This window comes from Cordyceps militaris (assembly GCF_000225605.1).
Source record: "Cordyceps militaris CM01 unplaced genomic scaffold CCM_S00002, whole genome shotgun sequence".
Classification (NCBI taxonomy): domain Eukaryota; kingdom Fungi; phylum Ascomycota; class Sordariomycetes; order Hypocreales; family Cordycipitaceae; genus Cordyceps; species Cordyceps militaris.
The window spans coordinates 1,631,834-1,643,906 of NW_006271970.1; the positions used below are offsets into that span (position 1 = coordinate 1,631,834).

The 12,073-nt window shown below is 53.1% G+C and overlaps 2 protein-coding genes across 2 annotated transcripts; both read right to left on the reverse strand.

Annotated features, from left to right (window-relative positions):
• Positions 1-1,377: 1,377 nt before the first annotated feature.
• Positions 1,378-2,868, reverse strand: CCM_02426 (NFX1-type zinc finger-containing protein 1; the record flags this gene model as incomplete). The annotated part of the gene is made up of 3 exons (XM_006667578.1): positions 1,378-1,503; positions 1,563-2,747; positions 2,842-2,868. 3 exons carry the CDS (start codon positions 2,866-2,868, stop codon positions 1,378-1,380), a joined length of 1,338 nt encoding a protein of 445 aa, XP_006667641.1.
• A 5,260-nt stretch (positions 2,869-8,128) lies between these two features.
• On the reverse strand, positions 8,129-11,494 carry CCM_02427 (HEAT repeat containing protein; the record flags this gene model as incomplete). Its single annotated transcript, XM_006667579.1, has 3 exons — positions 8,129-10,814; positions 10,862-10,980; positions 11,030-11,494. 3 exons carry the CDS (start codon positions 11,492-11,494, stop codon positions 8,129-8,131), a joined length of 3,270 nt encoding a protein of 1,089 aa, XP_006667642.1.
• Positions 11,495-12,073: the final 579 nt, after the last annotated feature.

The following is a 12,073-nucleotide window of genomic DNA, read 5'->3' on the forward strand; positions in this document are numbered from 1 at the left end:
GACGATCCTGGCTCTCGTAGTACCTCTGACCCGGATGATATCACCTCCAAAAACAGAGGAAGTTGGATAACTTGGGATATATCTTAACTTTTCCTTTTTATCTTTTTTCCCTTGTTTTTTGTGCGCGCTAGATGCAACCTTGGAATACCGGGTAAAACGTCCATAACCACGTCTACCCTAGAAATTGGTGAAAGGACAAGACACCAAGCAGGGATGAGCCAAATAGCTTCTTAGCCAATGAGAAGTAATTGAAACAATTGAGAGGCGTCAGATTATTAAGTATCGGTAAATGACTACTGGCGTTTATGGTAATAAAAGCATGCATGGCCGTTTTGTGCTGCTGGAGGAATCGGGGAATTAAGCAACTAACACAAAACCATCCCATCAAAGCTTGTACAAAGTCCACCGCAGCAACTGGGCACAATGGTAGAGAGAGAACGGAGAAGACTCAATTAACAAGCGTCTTATTCCCTGATCGAAATGTCTTGAGCCTTGACAATATTTCTTTTGACCGGACAGCTTGCGCAGGCGGGACCTTGCGAACCGCTAGGAACGGGGCGAGGCAAAGGAGTGGGCTGAGCATTGTTCAAGTTGTTCCACATACGCTGGCTATGTAGGTTGGCAAAGAGAAAACGATTATTCTGCCTGCCTTGTAGGGGGCCTTACAGGAGCTGAACTGCAGCCTCGTGCAAGCCTCCAGAGAAACGTTTTTAACTTGGCAAGCGCCGTGGGAGAATCTGTTGAAACGGCGTGGCTACAGGTGACTCTTCGTCAGCTTGGTATTGTTGTTCATCATACTGTACAACTGTAATTGAATCCAAAAAAGGATCATCAGAATAACAGAGATGGAGAAGGGTTGGTCCGGGATTTGGACGCTTTCAATGAATGTGTGATTTAACCCGCCGTCTTCGGTTGATTTGTTGCAACCAAAAAGTGCCAGACAAAAACAGGAAAAAATAAATGAAAGAGGCGTATAATCCTCCCCCGACAAGGTTTGAACTTGCGACCTTCAGATTAACAGTCTCTTGAATGATTGTTAGCATTAACAGAGCAAATGGAGCGGATCCTGTGGTGTCAGACGTACGACGCTCTAGCCAACTGAGCTACAGGGGAACCAGTTGTGGCCACGACCAACTTGCAACACTCCATATAACTACCGCGATCGGGATGGCATAAGGCGGACGTCATCAATTCATTAATATTCACAAGCACAAGTACGAAAACTCCTCGAGGGCGCTCTGAGCGAGCCCTTGGTACGCCCCCGAGCACCGGAAAATCCAAATCAACTTGTCAAAGCAGCAACTCCTTCATGTCTTTCATCCAAACACTCCAGCTCACAACTCGCACCCGTCTCAGTGCCCGTGGTACATCGTCCGTCTAATTCTCCATGGCCTCGGCGCGTGAGACACCAGCAACACTCTGGTGATGCTGACCGCCAATGGTCGCGCCACATTCGGGACAGCGCGCCTGCTCCATCGGCATCCCACATTCGCCAATCGCAAACTGGATGCCAAAGTTAGCTATCAACAACGCGGGTGACGCCCCATTCCGGAAACACATACCGGGTGTCCATTGACGCAATTGTACCAGTGACCAGAGTGCGTCGCCATTCCACCGCGCCCGCTGAGCATGGCCTTTTTGATCGATGCAATCTCTTCCGGGCTGACGGCCTCATACCGGTCCGCCTCCAGTAGCCGCCTGGTTTTCCGAACCGCTTCCTTCAACGTATCGGCGTCCTGGAAAGGCTGCTCGCACAAGCGGCTTGCTGTCTCGAGGTTTTCCCTCGCTTCGCCCAGCAAACCGCTCGCGTTCGCCTTGCCTTCGTCGTCCAAACGCGGGCTGAACCGATACATGTGCGCCATTCGGGCATGATACAGCATAGCCTCGACGGCGAGTTTGGGCAACGCGTCGGCACGGCAGCGGGTAATCAGCGATGCGCAAGAATCCAGAAACAATTTGGCGCTTCGTAGCGGAGAACCACCGGGCCATTTCGGTGCCTGCGAGAGGTTTGCCTTTTTCATTGCCGACAACAGGTCGAACATGTCTTCCAATATGATGAATCCCAGCTTGACATCTGCCATCTCGCCGGCAAGGGCCACACGACAATCTCTCTCGCGGCGCTGAGGTGGGCTCTGCAAGGACAGAGCTGCGAAGCCGCCGTGTAAAGTATCTGATTCAGTTCTTCGCAGCTTGTGAATTGTGGCTTCGTAAAGCTTATGATACGGCTGATATCTATCCGAAGATCCCTTGCAGAAATCTTGTATCTCGCGACGCAGCTTCAGGCTTTTCCCATAACGAATCCGCAGGCGCTGGTCTAGGGACTCTCTCTGACCTGCTGCCAGAGTAATGATTCGCATAATTCCTGAATGCGATTCGATGAGCTCCTCTTGCAGCTTTTCCAGCTTCAGGTTGATAACTTTCAGTTTCTCTTTGCCTGCGACTAGAAACCTTTTGGCTGACTCGTCCGCGACTGCTCTGTTGACGATTCGATTGTAGCGTCGTGTCGCGTACTGCCTCACCGGACGCTTGCAATCCGGACACCGCGGTGTCTTGGCAAATTCGCCAGAAAGCTCAACCAAGCCCGTGAAACGACCTTCGCGATCAGACGCATATGCCGTGCTCATGCCCACGAGTCCGTCCAACGTCTCCGCCGTGAAAAAGTGTCCGCAGCCGAGAACGACGATCGGGTCCACGTCCACGTCAATGTCGGCATATGTCTTCATTTCGAGCAGATCAACCCGCGAGTCCTGCGACTTGCCACAGTCTTTGCACAGGTCCTCAGGGCAGTCTTCGCCGCAGATTCCTGGGCAGCGATGGCCGCAGGGAAGCAACTCAGCGCACCTTTCGTTGCAGGGCAGTCGGGTGCATGTTGCTGAGCACGGCATCGCACAGGAGCCCTGGTGCTCGCAGGACCACTCGCACTTTTCTACACAAGGAGTGCACCCTTCGCTACAAGTCGCTGCGCATGCCGAATGCTGGCATCGTACCTCGCAGGGGGCAACACACAGACCACACTCGGTGCCTACATGACACTTCTTGCGACAGTGGTGATTGCATGTTCCAAACGGTCTCTCGCAAATCGTTTGGCACTTTTGATGAACCATCTTCTCGGTTTCGTCGTCAGCTTTTACTCGGCAGCTGCCACAGGTTCCAGGACAAATGTGGCCACATGGCAACGAAGTAGAGCAAGGTACTGGGCATTGATAGCCTTCTGCCGTCACCGACTCGAAGCATGCCACATTCACTGTATGGTTGCATTTGAGTGAAATCTTCTCGACAATGACGTTGCAGCGAATTGATTCGAGGTTTTGCGCCTCGTGACATGCTACCGTGTCTTTTTCATGACCGCACGGCAGCTTGACATCATTAAGCGGCACGAGACACTCTCCGCAGTCTTCGCCGCATGTTGGCTTCTGACACCCATGTCCGCATGGCTCATGTAGCCGCTGGCAAGGCTGTGGACAAGAAAATATATTGTGCATACTCTCCGAGTGGCAGCGCGCCATGCACATGTGCCCACAGTCGGCGAGGCGCCAAGCGCAAGTCTGGGAGCACCCTCCTTCGGGACTGTGCCGGGAAAAGTCGCCTGGCTCATGTACATTGATTGATGTTGTTTTGTGCCGCGGGCAGCACAATGCAAGGACTTTCCCCACAGAATGAGATGCTCGCATGAGCTCAATCACAGTCTGCCACATCTTGACGTTTGCATAGGTCTCAGTGTTTCCGATGAGGTACATTCCATGTTGCGCTCGGCTGAGAAGAACATTGATTCGGTTCGTCGTTTTCAAAAAGCCGACCTTTCGCGCCTCGTTGCTTCTGACCAGAGTTACAATCACAACTTTTGCTTCTTCACCTTGAAAGTTGTCCACCGTGGCCACGCGCAGCAGATCACTCAACTTCTTCTTCGCCAGAGCGCCTTTGCGTTGTCTTGATGGCAGATTTTCTGGCGTGCCGGATTCCGAATCGAATTCCGCACCATCAAAGCCGTCTTTGTTCAACGCATCCTGATCTCTGTCGCTGAGAACCACCTCAAAGTCATTACGCATCGCAGCTCGAAGCTTTTGAAGCTGCCCCGTATATGGCGTCAGTACGGCAATGTCACTGCTGCTGTATACTCCTTGGCGAACAATATGGCGGACGAGTGCGTGGACCATGCTAACCTCCCAGTCGTTGGAATGCGACCTGTGGTTCATCTCGGCGGAGGCGCCCGCCTCCAAATGGCCGTGGTCAAGCCAAAATAGATTCTTTCGCATGCCCACCACGTCTGGGAGGTTGCACGTACTTGGGTGGTCTTGGATCTTGGGATAAATCGTCTCACGTATAAGCGAGGATATGGAGGGACGCATGCGCCGCTGCACTTCCAACTGGGCAACCGGGATTTTGGGTCGCCCTGGAATCCCGACTGAGAGTCGCTCGAACTGGCTGCGGTCAAGCTGGTACAACATTCCTTGCTTGCTCTCTAACGACAGGCCAAAGTTGTTGATTTGCGGCCGCAACTGCTCATGGTCTCCAATCTGAATAATCTGCTCCACGGTCGGAAGTAGTGCAGAAAGGATGTGAGGCTCCATCACCTCTCCTGCTTCTTCGCAAATAACAACTTTGCATTTCAGTCTCTGGAGAGTTGATACTCGCTTCGCCAGGCCCGTAGTCGTGATACCAATGACATCGGCTTCTTGAAGCACTCTTCGCTCGACTTCGGAATGAACATTTGATACCTGTTGATGTTCTGCAGAGGCACCACCAATCGCATCGACCAAGTCATCCACGGCATTCTTGTATTTATCCATGCTCCAGAAGTCCATTAGATGTCGGCGTTCAGATGCAACAAGAGAATTGACGTTTGTAGAAGCCTTCCGGAGAAGAACATCTGAATCCATCTCCGTCGAGGCACCATGGTTTTGAGTCGAGTCCGCATTCGTCGCCAACGATGTCCATATCTCAAAAGGGTGTCGTCCCACTATTTCGAATCCGTCTTCATCTGTCTCTGCAAATTGGGCAGCTATATGTGGGTGGTACTGTGAAAGGTACTGTTCCATGTTTTTCCACTTCATCTCTCGCAATGCACCATGCACCCTGCCAAGTATCTTGTGGATGCTCTCCGCTGCGGAATCCAGTTTGCTGTAGGACATGGAAAGAGTATAGCTCTCAACTGAGCTTTTGGACTCAGAGTATGAAACTTCCCGAAGATTGTGTCCCGCTAGAATGGTTGAATGACTCTGGCCACCAATGCGGATGATTTTTTTGGTGCCATCTTTCAGTATATGCTCAAGAAACTGGTCCAGAGCATGGTTTGTGTAGCATCTAGCGTTTTCTGCCATCAGCGGTGATTTTATGAAAAAGAGTACGGCGTGACTTACACAACAACAATGGGCCCGAGTTTTGCTCGCTCCTGGCAGTTCAGCAACACCTTCATCAGTTTGATGCCAAGATAGGATTTCCCAGTCCCGGGAGGTCCCTGAATTAGTGCAACATAGTGCCGCGATCAAGGCTCGGCACTGCCCGCGATCGAGATCTGTTTCGGCCTCAACTCTGCCAATGAGTGCTTCAGGGTCCGAGATAGAGCCCGGTGCAATTGAAAGATTGGTCTCGCCGCCATGAACTCCTTTCAGAATAGGCTTTAGAGAAAAGGCGAAGCCGGGTTTGCGTGCATACCGAGGTGGCGGTATATCCGCAGTCATGACTCCAAAGTCTTGTTTCGTTCTTTCAGGGAGGATCCATTCTTGAAATGGCAGGGATCCGAGCCGTTGCATGCTCTGCATATTTTCAAGAATCGGCGTAAAAGTCGCGGGAATCACGCCTGGAAACTCAACAAGGACGCCCAGCGCTTTGGAGCTGCTCAGACGCACCAGTGTCTCAACGTCTGCTTGGGAAGAACTCGTGAGTCTCAATGCGATGGTGGCGCGACGGCCTTCCTTCGTGAGATTTTCGCCCACCTCATCGTTAGTCTTCTTTCTGCTGACTATGAAGAAAAGGTGCTGAACTCGGCCTTGATGAGTCGCGATAAATGATACAAGTACTCCCTCGGAAAGACGCCTTGACTCTTCCCACCATTCCTGCCTCTCATAAACTTTTTTCTTTTGAAGGTTTTTGGGTTGAGAAAAAGATACTTCCGCCTCAAGTCCACGGCGGTTGTCAAAGTCCACGTAGCGTATGACGGCTTTGGAATAGCGATTTGCTCTGAGGCTGCCGAAGCTCAGCTGGGGACTGTGTAGATAGGAGAGATTTGCTTCCGTGAGACGTAGTATGTTTGCCAAAACATCCTTGAGCTCGCCAAAAGTATCCTGGCGGAGGAGACGAAATAGCGTGTCAATGTGTCGCTGAGATTTGTCGGTGAGAAAATGGGGCTGTTCGGGATCGGTTGATGGGAGATACTCGACCGCCTCGCTCATTATCTCAGCCCGCGTTGGAAAGATTTCAATTGCGGCAACATCTGTCTTGTCATTATCGTGACGGCCGCCCGGTGGATGAAGCACACGAGGATAGGCCGACGCCGGCGTGTCTGCAAAGTCGGTGGCGCTACCATCTTCCGCGATCAGCAGCCCTCTTGCTCGGCCTACAACGGCTCGAATCTCTCCAACATGGTGAAAGAGCTGAGCCGAGGTGCTGACCAAGCCTTGTACCTCGAGGCTAGTCGCCAAGTCGTGAATTGATTCGATGAGGGGAGGAACGTCGTCGTGTAGTCTGGCGCGCTGTTCCCTCTTGAGGACCTCTCGCAGTGCGGTGGAGAGGGCAACGGCCGCCGACTCTACCTCTGCACAATCCCCACCGAGGATTCCAGGAACTCTTTCGAGAACTTGGCCGCAGAATCTCTGCAGCGCTGGGACGGCGCGGCTCCCGTTGGTGCCGCTGAAGAAATTGTACAGACCACCGACGTAGGTGTCGATGGAGAGACAGTCGAGAATGGACGCGTGTGTCATCGTCTGGAGAAAATATTGCATCGCAGCGTATACTTGATGAGTGGTTCGTAAAGACATCACATAAGAGATCATCTCTTGAATGTGCCTGCGCCCGTAAAGCTCGTCATCGTCGAGATCCTTTGCCAGGTTGTGTTTCCAGCCCTTGTCTTGGCCGTTGAGAATCTCGAGAGCTCCCCTCCATAGTCGCTCGGCCGTCAGTGCATCGTTTTGTCGAGGTTCTTGTTTGATTATTCTCTTCCATGAGTTGTAGTCTGCCCTGACCTGCTGTTGTTCTGGGGTTGTTTGTGTAGGCCGGCGACTGTGGACTGGTTGCTGTTCACGGCCTCTCGACGAAAGATCATGCGAAAATCGACACTGGGAGCCAAAGCGACAGGTTTGCCCCCTCTGGACAAAATTGCACAATCCCTTTACTTCGTTGAGCCCCGCCTGGGGTCTCATGTTGGTTCCCCCACGCCCTCCTCGCCATCCACCTCGGCCTCTCGCGTTGCCGTTTGTATTTTGGGGCCAAGATCGCATATCGGGGAAGAGTGACCGAATACTGATAGTGTCGGAGGAAAAGTAAGATGGAACAAGACGAAAGCTGATACCGGTGCGTTTTATGAGCAGATGATGGTAACCGCAGAGCTGCGTTTGCAGAGCTGCGTTTGCAGAGCCGTGTCTGCAGCGCAGCACAGGCAATTCACTTGTTGATGAGCGCTCAAAGTTACTGTACACACCCACCTTGTTGGACTGAAATGAGAACCAGCATCAGACTTTTGTCAACGGTCGCATAGAGCGTGCAATGTGTCCGTCGGCTCCGATGTAGTGGTACACTTTTACGTAGGAGGAGGTTCAAAACAAACCACATGCGGGGTTCTAGAACGTGCATACAGCTGCCTAGAATTGGCCAAGGATGCCTCGTGTCGAGATTGCATATACAATGGTAGAAGAAATCGCAAGAGCGGCAATGGTGATGTTGGAAATGAAAAAAAAACCCGGGGTTCTTTTGATACTATCTATCATGTACGGTGCACCATTGATGCCACCTTTTGCAAAGTTGCGTTTTGGCACTTGCGCACTTGAATTCCGTGATTCGCTCCACATCACACCACATCACACCAAAACACGGCATCTTTATCATGTACAATGAGTGGCCTTGATATATACTCCTAAAAATGTCAACCTAGCGCCAATATGCCGACAAGGATCATTCAATGTGCTTCTCCGTGCGATCAAGCCTGCTGTTCACGCTCGCGCTTCACAATATAATACGTAATCAGACTCTTTGGGTCATCCTTGATTCCGCTCAGCGCTTCCCAAAACGTCGCCTCGCCGACGCGCGTGTGAAGTGCCACGCAAAACTTAACCGCGTCCATGCGCACGCCCGAGTTGGTCGACTCCAGACAATGACTGGCCAGGCCCGTCAGTTGGTCCAGCTCACCCGACGTGGGCCGAAACTCAGTGCGCTTGTCGAGCATTTCTTTAAGGACATGGAGGCCCATGCTGAGGCTGCGGCAGCCCTCAGTGGTGGCGTCGGTGATGCCATGTAGTTGACGTGTCAGGACAACGACAATCTCGGAGCCATCGCCGATGCCGACGAGTTCATCTGCAAGAAGCTCCAAGCCGCTAACAACGTGTGCCCGAGAGTCGTATGCACTGCGCGTCTGTAGCAGAGCCTCAAGACCTTGGGAGACGTGGGGCTGAAAATTATCTCTCTCTTTCTTGAGCAAAAGCTTGATGGTAGCAAGGATCTGCGCCTTGATATCCTGACCCTTGTCGGACGGTAGGTTGGAAAGAGGGTTCTCGAGATATCTGAACAGACCAACTAAAAGGGCTTCAAACTTGTCGTCGGTAAACATGGTCCTGCTGTCCCTAATGAGCGACTGCAGTTTGCGGAACCCGTGGACCTCCAGGGACATGGCCTTTATCTTGGCGATGCCACTATCCAGAAGTCGAGAGTTCTGGCGCATCTTCTCAGGCGATTCAGGCTCCATTGGAGCCGCCGTCAGTTCCGCTGCCTTTTGAAGCTTGGCTGCATCTTCGTTGACAGCCTTCTCCTCGAGCACAGGAGCTGACACTTCGAGCTTCGGCGTAGTTTGCATTTCGGCATCAGGGTCCTCATACACTTTCAGTGACTCAGTATGCGGTTGAGGCTCAGCATGGCGAGGAATATGGGCTACCACTCGTGTTGGCGTAACAGGGACATTCGCATCGAGCTCATCATTATCGACAACAATGGTCGAAGCAGACTCCAGGCTTGGCATGCTAGGCACAACCAGGCTGATATCCTCGTGCACCTTTGTGGGCGACGGACGAAATGGGATTGTTTTACCAGGGCTGTGGCGGCTCGGACTTGATCCGAGTGTGTCCTCCTGTGGCATTCTAAGCATTGCGGGGCTGGTTCGAGGAGAGACTACTCTCGGTTTGGCTCCGAGCCTGGAACTAGGCGAAGGAATGCTAGACTCACTACCGTGGGAAACATGGCCAGGATGAGTTCGGGAAACCGCCTTCTTAGGCGTGGAGTCCTTGACAACTCGCGGCGTCTGGCTCCTGGATTTGAGAGAGTCAGGACTATTGATCTCCAAACCAGGCTGATCACGAACGGAGTATGGTCCAGCAGTGGCGGGTCTGGCGACCTCGGGGCGTCTCCTGGACGGCCGCATAGGCGCAACCGACATACCACCAGCATTCACAGAAATAGTAGATTCTGCTTTCATACGGCTTGCGGATTTCGGTGCACCGGTGTGAGCAGGCTGTGTGGGGTGTGTCGAACTGTTTGATGTGCGTGCTGGCGATAGCTGCGCCATTGCTGAGCCGGGACGCGGCGGCAACTTCTGAGCAGCCATGGCCCGCTTCTGGGCCAGCATTGCCTCGCGTATATTGGGTCTGCTTGCCGTCTTTCCAGTTCGAGAAAGGCTGCTGCCAGGTCTAACGGCCTCAGACTTCTTAGGAGAGTTGGGATTGCTGGGATCCTTGTTGAGAAGCTTTTGAGCGGTAGCATCCAGGTCCTCCATAATGGCGTCTGCTCTGGCTGGCCACACAGACCAAAACATCCAATATGTAGATCTCATCTTTTCTCGGACGCCAGGATTGGCATCAGCCAGGCCTTTTTTCAGACACTTTTCGATGAGGTCAACTCCGCCCGTATGTTCGATATGATGCTTGTTGCCCGACGTCTTCTTGATGAGCGTTTTGAGCCAGCCACTGGTATAGAGACGTGGTTGGATATTCTTGTCCTGGCAAGCGCTCCAGATGTGTTGCATTATGCGAGGTGTGTAGGAAATGCGGCTAATGATGGTGTCGATTGTCGAACCTGTCATTTGCGAGGTAATTTTCTTCGTTGCCGCAGTCATCTTGAGTAAAGCCTGCATCAGCAACTCAACCATGGGCTCCATGGCAGGGCCAAGAGTAAGAGCGATATCCTCAATCAGAGCACAGGCTTCCTTGGACAGACTCGTTCGCAACGACGTCAGAGACTTGATGATGCCATCGAGCATGCCACGGAGGCCGTTGACGAACATGTCTTGAAAATCGGAAGCAGCATTTCCGGCATTCAGTCGACGGAGGGTGGTCATGCCCTGCTCTCGCTTTTGCCAATTCTGCTCTGTTTCGCGGCCTTCGTACTGCCAGGCCATGCCCTTGAAAATTTCATCTAGTTCGCGGTTGGTATTAACGTATTGGGGCTCGACTGGGTCCGCCTGAGACTCTGGTACAGCTGGGGTCATGGGGCGCTCGCTCGACATGGACGATACGCTGGCGGTAGGAAGCGGTCGACTGGCTGGCGCGGGTGCAGATGGTGTTTCGGAGCGCATGCCGTTCGGGGCTAGTTCTTTGATGATGGCCTGTTCGATCGCGGGTCTGACTTTGTAGTTTTTGAGCTGTCGCTTGAGGTCGGACTTGGCAGTGTTGGGCGCATTTCTACAAAAGTTAGAATCAATTGTGTTTGGTGTGAGCACAGCACGTACCGGAAGAGCTCAATGACTGTGTGCTTGGCGGCATCTCGGACCATGCCGTCGGCGTCCTCGAGCAGCTCCATAAGCAGTGGGACGTAGCCTCTAAATTGCAAGCCGTGATCTTGGTGCATCTGCTCTGCAGTCAGTGAGGGTGGCCTCGCTCAGAAACGCGTGTCGTACCTGGAGAAGCCAATGCAGGCCAGCTTCTTTGGCGCGGGGGTTCTTGCCCGACATGGCCGTGGTGCGAACCACGCGCTCAACCTCGCCAGGGTTCACTGCGTAGATGGTGGTGAGCGCCTGCGAAGCCAGTGTGCGGTACTTGTCCTTCTGGTCGCCCAGTTTTTCGATGACGACGGGGAGGGTGCGAACGGCCTCCTTTCCAATGTGCTTGGGCTCCTGGCGCGAGAGTCGCGTCAAAAGGTGGCCCAGGGCAGTGAAGCCGGCGTTGACAAGGACGGCATGCTGGGCGGTGGTTGCATTGCGCAGGGCCTCGAAAAGCTGTGCGATACAGGCCTCGGGGACGTTGTGCTGCTTGATGGCCGACTTGACGTTGGTCACGGCATTGACCTTGTGGTCGAGGGGAGCATTGCTGCGCAGCAGGTCAACCAAGTCGGCGACCTGCTGGTCTGTGAGGCGTTCAGCCATTGTGAGAGGACGGAAGCTTGGTGCCTTGGCTATGAGATGTGGGTGCCTTCTTCGGTTGACGTTGTGGTCTTGTGCTAGCTCTGCGCGGCGCAACGACTGCGCCAAATCAGTTAGCAACGTGGCGCGAACAATGCAACGGCAGCTAGGCGATGATGAAAGGTCCGAGGTCTGGCAAAAAGAAACCAGCGGCCGGTAGAGAAGCGGGACAGCTACGCAGGCATCAGGGGGAGATTAGGTGCTCACCAAAAAAAAAGAAGGAGGGGTCGGTTCCGGGGATCAAGGGTAGCTCGGAGGAATTGAGTACTTGCACGCGAGGCGACTGCGCGGGCAGCAGGTTCGCTACGCGTCTGGAGCGAAATGTCAGGGATTGAAGCAAGGAAAATGAGATTTTGAACGGAATGACACTGTCATCTGGAAGCGAGCAAAATAGTGAGAGACGGAGTGAATGGCGAAGCCAGGCGGATGTTGTTAGCAAAGGGAGGGCGCGGCAGGGTGGCATACTGGCCGAATATTTACTACCTCGCTGGTGGTTTAGGACAGCCTGTACGGAGGTACCTGGCGCGACTTGCTTGTCCAGCC